This window comes from Dioscorea cayenensis, chromosome 9, assembly GCF_009730915.1.
Source record: "Dioscorea cayenensis subsp. rotundata cultivar TDr96_F1 chromosome 9, TDr96_F1_v2_PseudoChromosome.rev07_lg8_w22 25.fasta, whole genome shotgun sequence".
Classification (NCBI taxonomy): Eukaryota; Viridiplantae; Streptophyta; class Magnoliopsida; order Dioscoreales; family Dioscoreaceae; genus Dioscorea; species Dioscorea cayenensis.
The window spans coordinates 1,481,411-1,496,213 of NC_052479.1; the positions used below are offsets into that span (position 1 = coordinate 1,481,411).

The 14,803-nt window shown below is 36.4% G+C and overlaps 3 protein-coding genes across 3 annotated transcripts; 1 reads left to right on the plus strand and 2 right to left on the minus strand.

The window, feature by feature from the left end:
• Window positions 1-94: 94 nt before the first annotated feature.
• On the plus strand, window positions 95-2,323 carry LOC120268899 (U-box domain-containing protein 1-like). The gene is given in 2 exon segments (XM_039276160.1): window positions 95-1,167; window positions 1,169-2,323. Coding segments are annotated over 2 exon segments (2,040 nt in total). The 5' UTR covers window positions 95-103; the 3' UTR covers window positions 2,145-2,323.
• Window positions 2,324-2,511: 188 nt separating this feature from the next.
• Window positions 2,512-6,326, minus strand: LOC120268900 (sorting and assembly machinery component 50 homolog A-like). The gene is made up of 4 exons (XM_039276161.1): window positions 5,796-6,326; window positions 3,896-4,381; window positions 2,890-3,411; window positions 2,512-2,809 (listed from the first exon to the last, which is right to left on the minus strand). Exons 1-4 carry the CDS (start codon window positions 6,249-6,251, stop codon window positions 2,729-2,731), a joined length of 1,545 nt encoding a protein of 514 aa, XP_039132095.1. The 5' UTR covers window positions 6,252-6,326; the 3' UTR covers window positions 2,512-2,728.
• Window positions 6,327-6,608: 282 nt separating this feature from the next.
• LOC120268977 (probable inactive receptor-like protein kinase At3g56050) lies at window positions 6,609-10,999 on the minus strand. The gene is made up of 9 exons (XM_039276255.1): window positions 10,609-10,999; window positions 10,371-10,506; window positions 9,617-9,688; window positions 9,379-9,522; window positions 9,158-9,274; window positions 8,205-8,740; window positions 7,916-8,106; window positions 7,703-7,835; window positions 6,609-7,435 (listed from the first exon to the last, which is right to left on the minus strand). Exons 1-9 carry the CDS (start codon window positions 10,700-10,702, stop codon window positions 6,837-6,839), a joined length of 2,022 nt encoding a protein of 673 aa, XP_039132189.1. The 5' UTR covers window positions 10,703-10,999; the 3' UTR covers window positions 6,609-6,836.
• Window positions 11,000-14,803: the final 3,804 nt, after the last annotated feature.

Below are 14,803 nucleotides of genomic sequence, written 5' to 3' on the forward strand. Positions count from 1 at the left end.
AAAATAAAAAAAAAGAGCATAATTTATTTGTAATAAAAAATTTTATACGTGCATAAATTAAAAAAAAAAACAGAGGAAGTGGAGGAGGGAATACCTCAACGTCATGGACGCCGGCGGGATGTCTGGGTTCCTGCCGACGGCGGCGCTGGTGGAGTCTCTCGTGCACACCGCCCGTGAGGTCGCCGCGATGGAGGAGCTCCCTTTCGTCCAGATGCGCAATGTCTCGTCGGCTGTCCGGCGCACGAAGCTCCTCTCATCGCTCTTCGATGAGATCCGGGACGCCGGCGGGCCGTTGCCACCGTCTTCGATTCTTTGCCTCACTGAGCTTCTCTCGGTGATTCGGTACACCAAGGGTTTGATAGAATGCTTGGCCGGAGGGAGCGCGCTGTGGAGCTTGGTGCAGGCGGAGCCCATAGCGCGCAAGTTCCACGCCGGCGCGAGGGAGCTCGCGCGCGCGCTTGATATCCTTCCGCATAGTCTGATTGGCTTGTCCGGCGATGTCAGCGAGCAAGTGGAGCTCCTCCATAAGCAAGCGAAGCGCACGGAGGTGTTCCTTGATCCGCGAGAGCTCCGGATGAGAGACGAGCTTCTCCAATTGATGGCCATGGAGCGGAGCAAAGCCGGCGGAGATCGGAAGAAGATGGAGGAGATCATGTTCAGCATCGGGTTGCGGAGCGCGGTGGATTATCAAGAAGAGATATCGAGATTGGAGAATGAAGCTCGGAAACAGGCCGGCACCGGCGGGATCGTCGCCGTCTCCAACATCAACATCCTTATATCCCTCGTCTCCTCTGCTGGCGAGGTGATTCGATCTCCGGCGGTGCATCATCTCCGGCCATTGCTCTCCTTCCCGAGAGGCCTTAACCGGTCTGTATCCACCCCATCGTCGTTCAACTCCATGGTCTTCAACGTCCCCGATGAGTTCCGCTGCCCGATCACCCTCGATCTTATGCGAGATCCGGTGATCGTCGCCTCCGGTCACACCTACGATCGGAGCTCCATCGCCCGGTGGATCAACTCCGGCCACCATACTTGCCCTAAAAGCGGTCAAAGGCTCATACACATGGCGCTCATCCCCAACTACGCACTCAGGAGCTTGATCACCCAATGGGGCAAGGAGAACAACGTCCCCTCCTCCTTCTGGGACCGTGACGCCGGCGCCGGCGGGCGGTAGCCATGGGAGTTCCACTGCCAATGCAGACAAGGTGTTCGATCATTTGTCTGCAACAAGAGCAGCTACTGAAACTGTGAGAATGACTGCAGAATTCTTGGTAGGAAAGCTGGCAATGGGTTCTCCGGAGATTCAAAGACAAGCTGCATACGAGCTGAGATTGTTAGCGAAAACGGGAATGGACAACCGACGAATCATCGCCGAAGCCGGCGCCATTCCGTTCCTAGTCACATTGCTCGGCTCTCGCGATCCCCGGACACAAGAGAATGCGGTGACTGCATTGCTTAACCTCTCTATCTTTGACAACAATAAGGTTCTTATAATGGCTGCTGGTGCTCTTGATTCTATCATCGAAGTGCTTTGCTCAGGAGCAGCTATGGAAGCTCGAGAGAATGCAGCTGCGACGATCTTCAGTTTGTCAATGGTGGATGAATGCAAGGTGACGATTGGGACGAGGCAAGCGGTGATAACAGGGCTCGTTGATTTGCTCCGTGAAGGGACGGCAAGAGGGAAGAAGGATGCAGTTAGTGCATTATTCAACATTGCTGTTTATAATGCGAATAAGGCACGGATAGTAGCGGCCGGAGCGGTGGCGGTGCTGGTTGAGCTTTTGACTGATGATAAGGCGGAGATAACGGATGATGCGCTTGCGGTGCTTGCACTTCTTTGTAGCTGCCCGGAAGGGTTGAAGGAGATGGGAGAGAGGAGATGATTGGTGCCATTGCTGGTTGAGCTGATGAGGTTTGGGTCTGCAAAGGGGAAGGAGAACTCCATCACTCTTTTGCTTGGATTGTGTAGAGATGGTGGGGAGGAGATGGGGAGAGCATTGTTGATGAATCCAAGAAGTGTTCCTGTTCTTCAGAGCTTGGCTGACAATGGATCTGCAAAGGCTAGAAGGAAGGCTGATGCTCTTCTTAGATTGCTGAACAGATGTTGCTCTCAGGCATACACCACTACTTCTCATGTTGGATGAACCTGTTACATTGTAAATCAGTTGAGTGTTGATAGTGTTTGTTTGTTTGTTCATGGTGTAATTAGCTTTGCAGCAAAGTTACAATCCAATGCCCAATGGTGGCTCTGTTGATGTTGAATGAGTGTTTGTGTATACCCATTTCCACTCTCGTGGATGTTATGTGAGTGATTTCATTTGCATGTTCTGGAATGAATAAATAAATGCTGTGTCTAAAAACAGAGATAAATAGTTTACCTGTTTTGCCATATGTTCCCAAGACAGCTCCATAGAAGTGAATCCTGTGAAGAAATACACCTGAAAAATGCCTAGCTATGATTAAGATACAGAGAAAGGCGGGAAATTTTCAGGTTTAACTTTAGAGAAACAATTTAACTGCCAAGTAATCTGTAGAATGAGAAAACTCTGTTGGTAATTGACATGGTTAAGAAATAACTCCATCAATCAGCTCATGTTTATTAGGACTCTGAAATACGACCGCAACTGAAACAAATAATTTGGATCACAAAACTGTCAAAATGTATTATTCTCTGTCGCACATTGATTGACAAGCCGGTAGAATAGACTTCTGTAGCTGAAAATCAACCTCATGGGGATGAGAAGTTGAACTGTATGCCGGTCTTTCCTTGGTCGTGTTCAAACTGCTTCAATATATAACAATAATTTATCTGCAGAGACACCCCATATTTGAGTAAGAGCTTTGTTGGATAAAGAATACATTAAACATCACAAAGGATTCTAGACTAACCTCCATCCGGAACAATTTGGTGGGAATAATCAGGCCAAACCCGGCACTACTCCGGACTGTCTCCCTAAATTTATGTAGAGAAAAGCTTTTAAGCTCCTGCGGCAACAACTTGGCGAGATTTCCAACACAAACAAATGCATGACCATGAATGCCAGCCTCTCTGAATAGTTTCAGAGGTAGATCAAAAGAAACATCAGCAAAAGCGGTAACTGCAATGTCACCACCGAGAACATCTCTCCCGGGAGAGGCAGTGGAATCTTCACTGCCACTGCCAGTTCTACTTGGAATGTGCCGTCGAGAATCGGTTGGTCCCAAACCTCTGAACTTAAAGCCCAATAATGAGGTCGGTCCAGCCAAAGTGCAAACTGGTGAAGAATGTCCACCCATAAAGAACCGATCAGGAAGTGGTGAGCAGTTGTTCATGAATCCTCTTCCCCATGGCATGACAAAACCAGCAGACACTCCAACATTGAGGGCAGCATTGTAGAAATCCAAAGGTAGAGCACCTCGTAAATCAAATTCCTGTAGGAAAGCACCAAGTGCAGTGACATTTGTTATCTTGCCCATGCAAAGTGAAAGAATGTTGAGTATGACAAACAAAAAGGTCTGTTAGGTCAGTGTCTTCTAACATGTAGCCTCACCTCCATCTCATACTTTTTGATTAACCTACCTTTCCTTAACAATTAGCCTCAACTGAAAACTTCTTTTACCAGCTCATAAAACTTCTCCAGCTAGTACAGCTTTATAATTTTTTCTTATAAATCTTGCAAGTATCAGAAGCTCACTTGTTCTGCATGATCACAAAAAGAGGAAAATATATCTGCAAAATCTCCACTGTGCATATGTAGTGGCTAAATTGCATACCAGTCTACTTCGAATATTTAAAAGACCACCAATATCGCATCTCTTAAAAATCAGCTATCTACTACCATGGCATGGCATGTAAAAAATAATAAAATACCTAGTCTTTCTGCAAGCAGCAGAAGATGAGAAAAAAAAAACATACCTGGCGTAAAAACCTCACGCTCTTGCTATCAGGTCCCAAACCAGCAATTTGAGTTGTGGAAAGGAAGGCATATCCAGTTCTTGGCCTCAGAAAAGAATCTCTATGGTCTACTTTAAATGTATACTTTATTGAGGAGAGCAAACTATGTCCTAACTGCCTCCTTACTGACTTAGATGCCATTTGCGATGGATCAGCCAGAGCACGCCATGTAAGATTGTAACTCAAGTCGTGTTCTCTTTTTGAAAATAAACCAAGTGAAAGACCAAGTAGATGTTCTTTGTATGATGAAAATTTTAACCAATCTTGAGTGAGAAGTGATATTCGAGCACTGAGGGGGCTTGATAAAACTCTGAATCTGGGGAGGTATACTCCAACACCTAACTCTGTTGTTTGGTCCCAGCCATAAGCCAAGGAAGCATCCCAAATATCACCATATCCGAAATAATTTTTGCGCTTTAATGATCCCTCTAAAGTCCAAGTTCTAGCCTAAAAAGCAATCCAGATGTAACACCCATGAGAATAAAAATTATAAATCATAGATAATAATATCTGTAGACATAATTCAGTGGCTAATACAAAACTTTTACTATAAAAATTCCATGTTTCGTGAAGGATAAATGGTGGAACCTTAGTATTTGCACCACAGAGAAATATTGGAGATATAAGATTCAAATTTTTATATACAAGTGGTTGAGTATGTTTACATCTAGGGAAGAAAAAAAAATTCTTAGAACATGTTAAGGATTAACAAATCTGATGCAACCCATTAATGGGGAGGACTCCCATCTCAACAACACCGAATACTCAGCCAAGGCCAAAGAGCCAAACTACACATTAATTAAAGCCTTAGTCTAAAAGGCATCTTTATATAAGAAAAATAAATCAAACTCCAAGGGTTGGCAGCTTGAAACAAAATTTCAATTTTGATATTCTACTCAAACTAAGCATGTTGGTTTAATGGTCAAGCTAAACTTGGGCCAAAACAGAGCTACTCATGAGCAACTTGGTTATGTTACAATAATATATAACTAAAATTATCAACCAACTAGAAGTCTTCAAGGTAATACCCAGGCAAAAGAAGTCTGGTTTTTCCATTTTATATTAGACAAAAACTCCTCACTTTCAAGAAGCAGCAATCAACTTGAGTGCAAACTACTTCAGAGCATCCTAATTGAACATCTTTCTTGATTAAGCAACTCAATGATGGGTACATTAACTATAAGATGGCTCTGATTTCTCATTAGTTCACACCCTAAAAAAAAATAAACACTGCAGCATTTCCTTATGATACACCTTTTTTTAAAAAAAGGCTATTATTACCTCAAAACATGTGTGTGATCGTACCTAATAAAGATAACAGCAGTTAATGGGAGTAAGAAAATTTGCATTGAACACATACTAGTTTAAGTAGAAGTAACCTTCAAACAATATACAATAGCAGTACAACATGAACTCAAGGCATTATCAAGAAACAATTTCAAGCAACTTAACACCATTCCAACCTCCAATATTTAACACGAAATATAATTCGATACCACTGTTATCAAAGCCATTCATCTACTATAACAATGTTCAAATTATACATAACAGTTCCCACAGTCCTCATTCACAGTCATAATGCTATTTCAGATAATCCATCTCACAGGCTACAGAATCCACCACTCAATAAACAAAACAAAACCCAATATTTCTCATATAAATGACAAAAAACTTAACTCCTAATTCTGAGAAGAATTCAAACTCTACTGAAACAGTCTCATTATAATTAAAAAAAAAATCATTCAATCACAGAATGCTTAATTCTAGATATCAACAAGAAAACATCACAAAGCCGAGGTCCCGAAACCATATTCCATATAAAAAGCACACATTTCATCAAATTCCAAAGCAAAAGTCTCACCTCCGGCCGGGTATAGATGCCGATGTCGCCGGTGAGCGGGTTCTTAGCCTCCACCAACTGAATAACAACATTAGCCGTGTCGGTAAGCTCAGGCGGTCCCGCATCAAGCGTAATAGACACCGAATCGAAGATCCCAAGCTGCCGAAGCATCGCATTTGCAGTGGCGGCCGCTTGGACGAGCTCCTTCAACGTAGACACCGAGCGGAAGAGATCAGCCACCTCGGCCTCAATAATGGACTCCTTGGTAACAACGTTTCCTCTAATGACAACATCATGGACGCGAACCCTAACAGTTCCATCGGAGAGTCGCCCAAGGAGCTCATTCGAAGCCTCCTCCTCCTCCTCATCATCATCATCAACCTCCTCATCGTCATCGTCTTCAGGGTTGCCATGGGCTTCAGGGTCTTCGGGAGGGTGCTCGACGGAACGCCGTTGAAGCTCTTGATCGGCGGCCATCGCCGCCACGAGAGGTGGAGAGAGCTCTGCGAGCTTTGCGAGGGTTTAAGAGTTCCGATTTGAATCGGCCGAAACGATTCTTTGGTTTTGAGTAGTCAGTGAGTCAACTCGGTCATAACTCACCGAGTTTAAATCCACGCCTTCAGAAAAGCGGCAATGTATTCGCCTATCAGCGATCGCCACGTGTTTATAATTGTTTTGCATTTTTATCCTTGGAACAATCTTTTAATTTAATTCAGAGTAGAGTTTTGTTTGCAAATTAACCCCTGTAAGAACATAATAATATTCAATAATAAAAAAATTCTTCAATTAATTTCACTAGTCTTTGTTCGATCCTCTGCTCTGCAACACTTGCAATTGCAAACAAGCATCATTCATTCAACACTCTGAACAATAAATACAAAGAACAGAAACAATATTAAAAGGAAAAAAAAAAACACTCCGGCAAACACAGCAGCTCTCGTTCAAGCTATTCTATACATCATTTTTCAGTTCACTCCCATACTCAAGAAATGCACACAAATTAATATGAAAACATGAAATCGGAAAGGTGATTATCCACAATCAGGGTTTGTAAGTTCATCGTCAGTTGGCCTCGGTTGATATAATCTCAAGTTCCGCCCACCACAACGGAGAGAGTTTAGGAACTGCTCCGTCCGGAGGCATTGCAGTAATCTCCCTCAATTTACTGACAACTTGAGATATTGTTGGTCTCATTGTAATGTCTGAATGAATGCATGATCGAATTACATCACAGAGTGCGTTAACGTCTTCCTCGCGGACTGATTCAAGAGTTGGGTCAATGATTTCTTTAAGCGGTCTTTTTCCGGTTAAATAACTCGAAGCCCAAAGCACAAGCAAACCGTTGTCCTCGCAGAATGGAAGCCTGCCCGATATTATTTCCAGCAGTAAAATTCCAAATTTGTAGATTATGTTCTCCGGCTCTGATCCCTGTGTGTCCAAAGGAGCTAACTCTTCCGAGGCTAACTTGGATTCTTTTGCTTCGCACCAAAATCTAATGTCTGAAACCTTAGCTGCATAATCGTCGGTAAGGTAAATTGAAGACGAGTCAAGATTTCTGAGAAGAACAGGTGGGTTGAGCTGGTGCATGTGCTCGAGGCAATATGCAATTCCCATGGCAATCCGCAAGCGTGCAGCCCAGTCTAAGTGTTCAGCTTCTTTAACTGCATCAGTACCCAAGAATCAAAACATACTAAATTATGATACTCCCTATTAAATGCAAGGCAAATACATAAACTTATATATTGATACTCTTTTATATTTATTTGTTACCCTCAAAAATCAGATGGTTATACATTGTATATTAGTACTGAAGCAGTTTGCTGGGATTATTGCAGGCATATGTTATATACTCGATGAAAATATAAACATGAAAGGGAAAAGCTTTTATTGATGTTCTCTGAGGTGAAGTTTATAAGCAAGATACTTACTGTGAAGATGCTCGAAAAGAGTTCCATTTGGAGCATACTCAAACACCATCATCCGGGTGAAAGGCTCACTCTCCTCGCAATAACCAAGAAGGTTCACAAAATTCTTATGGTTCACTTTGGATAAAGTTGAGATCTGAAAAAGTCATTTACCCGATTCAATATAAAGTATAATAATCATTTAAACTTCAGAGCGGGGGGAAAGATGTAAAGTACCTTCTTCCTGAATTGTGCTTCACACTGTTTTGACCAATCTTTGGATGATGTTACCATGCTAGATATAACCGCTATTTCGACACCACTAGACAGTGTTCCCTTGTACAGCATGCAATCCGATAAAGTACCGATAATGTTGCTGAAATCTTCACAAGCTGTTTCGATTTCTGACCGTCTAAGCGAAGGTACACCTGGCATCAAGAGAGAACATAATGAACAAGGAAGCGTAACAGTTAATGAGAACATTTTGGTCTTTCAGAAAATTTTGTGTCACATGCTCAAAACAAACCTGTTACAAATGCCTTCTGTAATTGCCCGCTCAAACCTGTTGCCCAAGGCCTGACAGTAACAACCTTGCTACCTCGGCAGCATAGAATGTAAACTGCTGCAACCGCAAGGAGAAAGGAAACTCCTGCTGCAGCGGGGGCATAGATGGTCCAGTAAATTGTATGCTTTGCTCCAGAATCAGAGGTTGCACCCAAAGAAGGATATTTTGCAGGCGAAGGAATCAAAGTAAAAGTGGAAGGCGAGATAGTCTTATTGGGCTGCTTATTCACTTGAGGTTTAGTCATTGCAAAGGATGAGGGTGCTGGTGCCGGTGAGACAGCAGGTGGATAAAACAGGGATGGTGCTGGTGCTTCAGATGAAAAGCGTGAATGGGTTACTGATGGCACAGGAAATGGAGAGGGTGATGGTGATAGTAATGCATGAATCAGTTGAATCCCTCTATGATCTCTTCTACTTCTTTGGCTATGTCTTCGATGGCTGCCTTTGTGTTTATTAATAACTTGAATGAGTTTCCTTGCAGGTCCTTTGCCAATATATCTGTCACCGATGAGAGTTAGCATAGAAAATGAGCATGGGAATGCATACATATTATGTAAAATTTTCAACTTATTAATCCACAGAAATTGCATATGAAAAAGACAGAGAGGCTGAGATTTCATTCTGACATCTTCAAAGGAAAAAATTCTTTAAGCACCTAAAATTTGCTTGATAGATTGATTATATAATACTGCAAGAGATTCATCAATAAAAAATTTAAAAAAAAAATGAAACTATAACAATGAATAGTTTAAATGAAAGAGCAGCAATGGTAGTTAAGGCTTCTGTCTATTACATTACAAACAAAACAGATGAAGTAGCATATAATATAATGGATTTGATGAACAAATAAAACATTGATAGGAAAAAATATATAAACAGGCTATAATTATGAATTAGGAGCCAATGTAATCTCACCTACTAAAAGATCCCCTGTTTGAGTGAAACTCTTCCTCAACTTGAAGATCAGATAACATAATGAGCTCGCTAAGTTTCGGCGATACGTTATATAGAAACCGGTTGCTTCTGAGAATACTGCATGCAGTTGAGTAATTCGTAAGTATTATTCAATGTCTAAAATCACAAATCAGTGAGTGCTTACAAATCCTATAATCGCAAATCTGCCTATCTTTACTCACAGGATTTCTAGAGATGAAATACTTTCTAACTCAGATGGAAGTGGGCCATTTAGATTATTGAATCCTAAGTCCAAAACCTCTAACTTCTGCAAGTTCGCGATCTCTCTAGGGATGATGCCGGAAAAGGAGTTGTTGTGCAAGATACTGCAGAGGAAAAAAGTAAATTTATATCCTGAATAGAATATATGAAAGATATTCTTCAGTTAAGTAAATGAGAAATCATCATGAGTGTGCTTACATATACTTCATGTGATTGAGCTTGCCGAGCTCTGGAGCAAGTGTCCCTTGTAGGCAAAGGTCTCTCAAATTCCTATAAAAGTGATGAAACAATCTTTACAAAAATGAAAGCAAACATGTGTAAAAACAGGAAATTGAGAAAATAATAAGACAAAACATTTTTAAAGGACAAAGTTTAAAATGTAGAGTTAACAATCATACTTCAAGTAAATCGGGATCCAAACAAGAATTGAAAGACTGGAACTATAAACAGATCAAGAAGATCTCCTATACAAAGATGCAATTGCAGTGGCCTGATTGGTTTGCTAACAAAGCCTATCTCAGGATGAACCAACACCCGCTCAAAGTTTAAAATCTAAAGTATGTCCATCATTCAAAAAGTAGGTTATATGAATGAGATTTAATTTTAAGCTTTGGCAATCTATTACAAGGAATTGTCGTCGAGGATTTGATCTTTATACAATCTATCAAATGGCTACTCTCAACTCATTTGATTCATGCTCAATATGCTCTTAGTTTTACAGCAAATTCATTCACACTGATTTTTAATCTCCATCCTTAAGAATATCAGCAAAAAATATAGCTCAAAGAATCATGATCGTATGATTTGGGCCTGAGAGATTTTTGAGTAACAGCACAAGGTTTATAGGAACAACGACATCAATGAACAACATTATAAATTCAAAGAAGAACAATCAGAAGAAGAAAAGTAAACAAAATGCCATCTTTGATGAAGAAAAAGAAGGATCACTCACAGTGCCACAACTCTCCCATCATCAGAGCAGTCAACACCAAACCACAAGCATGGATCCATGTCATCCTCATCCCAATTCAACAAAACACCAAAAGGATCAATCTCCACTCTCTCCCTAAAACTCAACAAAGCCCATCCTGCATTTAAGAGACAGAAAGAACAAAAAAAAACCAAATCAATAAAAAAAAAAGTCAAACCAACCGAGCAATCTAACCCCCACTAGCAAATGAATAACACACCTTCACCATTGAGACAAGTCCCAAGATCCAAACTTTGACTTAAAAAACACAATAACAGCAGGCAAAACACCTTCCGACGCCCAAAAGCCCTCATTTTGAAGGCGAATTCTGGTGACTTTGCTTCAAGATCAGAAGAGGGTCATAACTAAAACAAGGATCTTGGAAGGACGACGGCACGCGGAATGACAGTAAAGGGGACAAAGAGTGGAAGAAGAGGAGTTCATGGTTGGATGTGGAAACCCTTTTGGGGAGGAATTGAGGGGGAATTCAAGGCATGAGAAGAGTGTATATAGAGATGGCGGCATTGTTTGTGATTGATGAGCATTTCCATTTTGTGTGGTGAGTGGGTGGTGCTGGTGGTGTTTCCTTATCAGGAAGGAGGAGGGTTTCTGTGAGCCTTGGCTGGTTTTTGTTCTTTCATAACCCCATTTTGACCTCTTTTTTTCATTTTATTTTTTTTTTTATTTTTATTAATTTTTATAATTAATACTTTTCAATTTTGATATAAATTTTTTATAAATCATTAAACTTTGGTTAAATATCATTTTGATTATTTAATTTTAATTTATTTTATTAAAATTATTAATCATATTAGCAGCAAATCACTCGATGGACTAACTTCTTCATTAAACTATAGTCTATAGATTACTCTTTGATATTATACTGACTTGATTAAATTTTTCACGTTAATTAATAAAAATATTAATTTATTGAGTGACTTATTTTTAAAATAATTAATTATTTTAATGATTATTTTAAAATAAATCAAAATTTAATTATCAAAATCATACTTGATTAATGATTTAATATTAATATTTTGTCATGTATGTATATATATAAAATATTCCCCCTATATTATTAAAAAAAGAGAGAGAGAGTGTGTGTGTGTGCAAGAGAGAAATGAGATAGAGAAAGAACAAATTATTTTAATATTTTATTATTTAAAAGAGAGATGTGCCTAAATTCAAAATTTTCTCATGTATTTATATTGGTTTTAGTTAAAACATGAAATTCATCTGTTTAATATCAATTGGATGGGTCCAAATGAAAAAAAATTGCTGTCTTATAAGGATCTAGTGCTTCACTTACAGTGGGTCAAAAATATAAAAAAAAATAAGTAAATAAATTATTTTATAGTTTTGATAATATTTTATTTTATATATATATATATTCATGCAAATAAAATTCATATATAAAAATTAAGAAAAAAAAATAATGTTTGCAATTTGATAAGGGCAAAAAGCTTCTAAGAAATATGAACAAGGCCGAGACTCCATCTGAATCTTTCGGAGAATGAAATACCAACTATTTTATTTATTTATTTTTTTTAATAAAAATGAATAGTGGATATATAGCCAACAATATGGACAGAACACGGAAAAAAAAAATTGATGATCTAATTTATACATCTTCACTCACTACAAAATTTAGATAGTAAATTTACACACACAATCAAAAAACCATTATCATCATTATGTATAGTGAAACTTAGATTTAAACATATGACCAGACATCGCTGACTTATGAATTCTTTAGTAATACTAACTCTTTTATCGCAATATCAGTAATAATATGTGTATATATATTTATGAAAATGATGTTTTTTATCATTTGATATAATTAAAAAAAAATTATTTTATTTTTATGTTGGTCAAATATTAATTGAAAAAAATTGCCGTTTTATAAGGATCTAGTGCTTCACTTACAGTGGGTCAAAAATATAAAAAAAAATAAGTAAATAAATTATTTTATAGTTTTGATAATATTTTATTTTATATATATATATATTCATGCAAACAAAATTCATATATAAAAATTAAGAAAAAAAATAATGTTTGCAATCAGATCAGTGGTGGATAAGGGCAAAAAGCTTCTAAGAAATATGAACAAGGCCAAGACTCCATCTCAATCTTTTAGAGAATGAAATACCAACTATTTTATTTTTTTTTAATAAAAATGAATAGTGGATATATAGTCAACAAGATGGACAGAACACTGAAAAAAAAAATTGATGATCCAATTTATAAATCTTCACTCGGTACAAGATTTAGATAGTAAATTTACACACACAATCAAAAAACTATTATCATCATCATGTATAGTGAAACTTAGATTTAAACATATGATCAGACATCGTTGATTTATGAATTATTTAGTAATACTAACTCTCTTGTCGCAATATCAGTAATAATATGTGTGTATATATATTTATGAAAATGATGTTTTTTATCATTTGATATAATTAAAATTTTATTTTATTTTATTTTTATGTTGGTCAAATATTAATTAGAATCTTTTTCCATCCAAGTGCAAAGTTGGTCTTCCTTTAAAAATATTGTCAATGTTTAGTCTTGATTGAAATGAAAGGTACCTTTGCATTGTTAGGGAAATTAGTGGAATAAATTAGCAGTTATTAGTAATGATAGGTCATTAATTATAAGAGATTATCTTAGATAGTTTACACAACACTCATTGCTGCTTAATAACTGGTCCAAGTCAAATAAATAAAATTATATAAATATATTTTATTAATTCAAAGTCTTCTATAAATAATATACATTCTCCTTCCAAATAAAAAACTATCTACATAAAGTAAAACAGAAATAGAGATTGGTAAAAACATGACTAGAAAAATGAAAAATTTATGACAATAATTATAAGTCACATAATTAAACACAATAAAATTAAGAAAAGATATTTTTTCATGGAAGTTATTATTTTATTATTTTTATTATTTTAGTATTTTATTTGGATAAAGAGGAAGTAATAGTTGATGATCAGTTCAACTTCAACAGCCAAGTGGGGCAAAGAAAGGCCAAACACCAAACAAAGTAGGAGAAAAAAAGGAATGGTTCTCATTTCTTAATCTTGATAAAAGAGTGCCACCTTAATGTTTCCTTTCTTGCAAAGGGAACCTTAGCTTTTGAAATTTTAAATAATAAAAATTTTTAAAAAAAATCTATTTATTTTTGTAAGAAAGTTAGATGTATACTTTTATAAAGTTTATATTTTTGTATAAATTTATGTAAAACTTATATTTATTTATGTACCGAGTCAAAATATCAGTATTTGCTTATATAATTCTATGGTTTGTCAATTAAACTTTTATTTAAAAATTTCAATTTCATCATCTTTTGTTAGTATATCCAAAGTCCCCAGCCATACTTTCATTAAAAAAAAATAATAATAACTTACATTTTATTATATATATTAAGATATAATGTCAAATGTCAATCCTACTTTTTGATATTAATCAAATGAAAAATATTATTATAAACGAAATGTGCTGCATTCAAATGACAAGATTACTTTATTATTGATATTTCCTTACTTTCGTATATTATTTATATATTTAATAAAAATTATTTGCATAGATGCCATATTATGTTATAATTTTTAACCATTTATATTATATTATATTATATTATATATATATATATATATATATATATATGTATATAAGAGTGTAACCTTTCTGTGTACGCATGTAGATAACTATTAACTAAATATGTTTATTTATAACCGTTGAATGATGATCAATTAGTTATTGTTTTTATATAGGTATTGTATGGATTTACTGTTTATAATCATTATGTAACACTGTTTAAATTGTTTATAAATGAATCATAACTATTAAATAGTAATTTAAAGTTAATGTAAACATGTTCTCTAGATGATGGGCTTATATATATATAAACTTTATTTACTTATTTATTTATTTATTGAGATATATCGAGAAGCAGTCTAGTGTTTGCATCACTTACTAAAACACAAAAGAATCCTTTTGTGCTTTGCTTGATCTCAAAGCAATAGGCCATTTAATTATTTATTAAAATTTATCTGTTTTAAAATATGATAATGTTTCTCTGTTGGCCAAAACCATTATTACTTATTAATAAATATACACTGAAATAGATTATTTTGAAAAAACAAATCTTTAAAAATTAGTTTAAAATAAATACATAGCTAAACCTTTCTATTGTATTTAATTGAATTTTATAAGCATTCATACAATCTATTATTTTTTCCTTTTAATATTTGCCTAATCAGCTAGTTTATACATTAAAAATTATTCTCATCTACATAAATTAATTTATTATAATAAATTATATATATATTGACAAAAATTTAATATCCCTTAAAAAATAAATTTTCCTGATATATAATTTTTAAAAGAAGAAAATACTGCTTTTCT

Bases quoted from the DNA above. Each gene is read 5' to 3' on its own strand.
- LOC120268900 (XM_039276161.1), bottom strand. From the start codon at position 6,251: ATGGCCGCCGATCAAGAGCTTCAACGGCGTTCCGTCGAGCACCCTCCC. The intron at 4,382-5,795 runs GTGAGACTTTTG...ATTGCTTTTTAG, and splicing joins GCATCTATACCCGGCCGGAG to GCTAGAACTTGGACTTTAGA. The intron at 3,412-3,895 runs GTATGTTTTTTT...GCTTTCCTACAG, and splicing joins GCGTGAGGTTTTTACGCCAG to GAATTTGATTTACGAGGTGC.
- LOC120268977 (XM_039276255.1), bottom strand. From the start codon at position 10,702: ATGAGGGCTTTTGGGCGTCGGAAGGTGTTTTGCCTGCTGTTATTGTGT. The intron at 8,741-9,157 runs GTGAGATTACAT...CATCGGTGACAG, and splicing joins AACAGGGGATCTTTTAGTAG to ATATATTGGCAAAGGACCTG. The intron at 8,107-8,204 runs GTTTGTTTTGAG...TCTTGATGCCAG, and splicing joins ACAGAAGGCATTTGTAACAG to GTGTACCTTCGCTTAGACGG.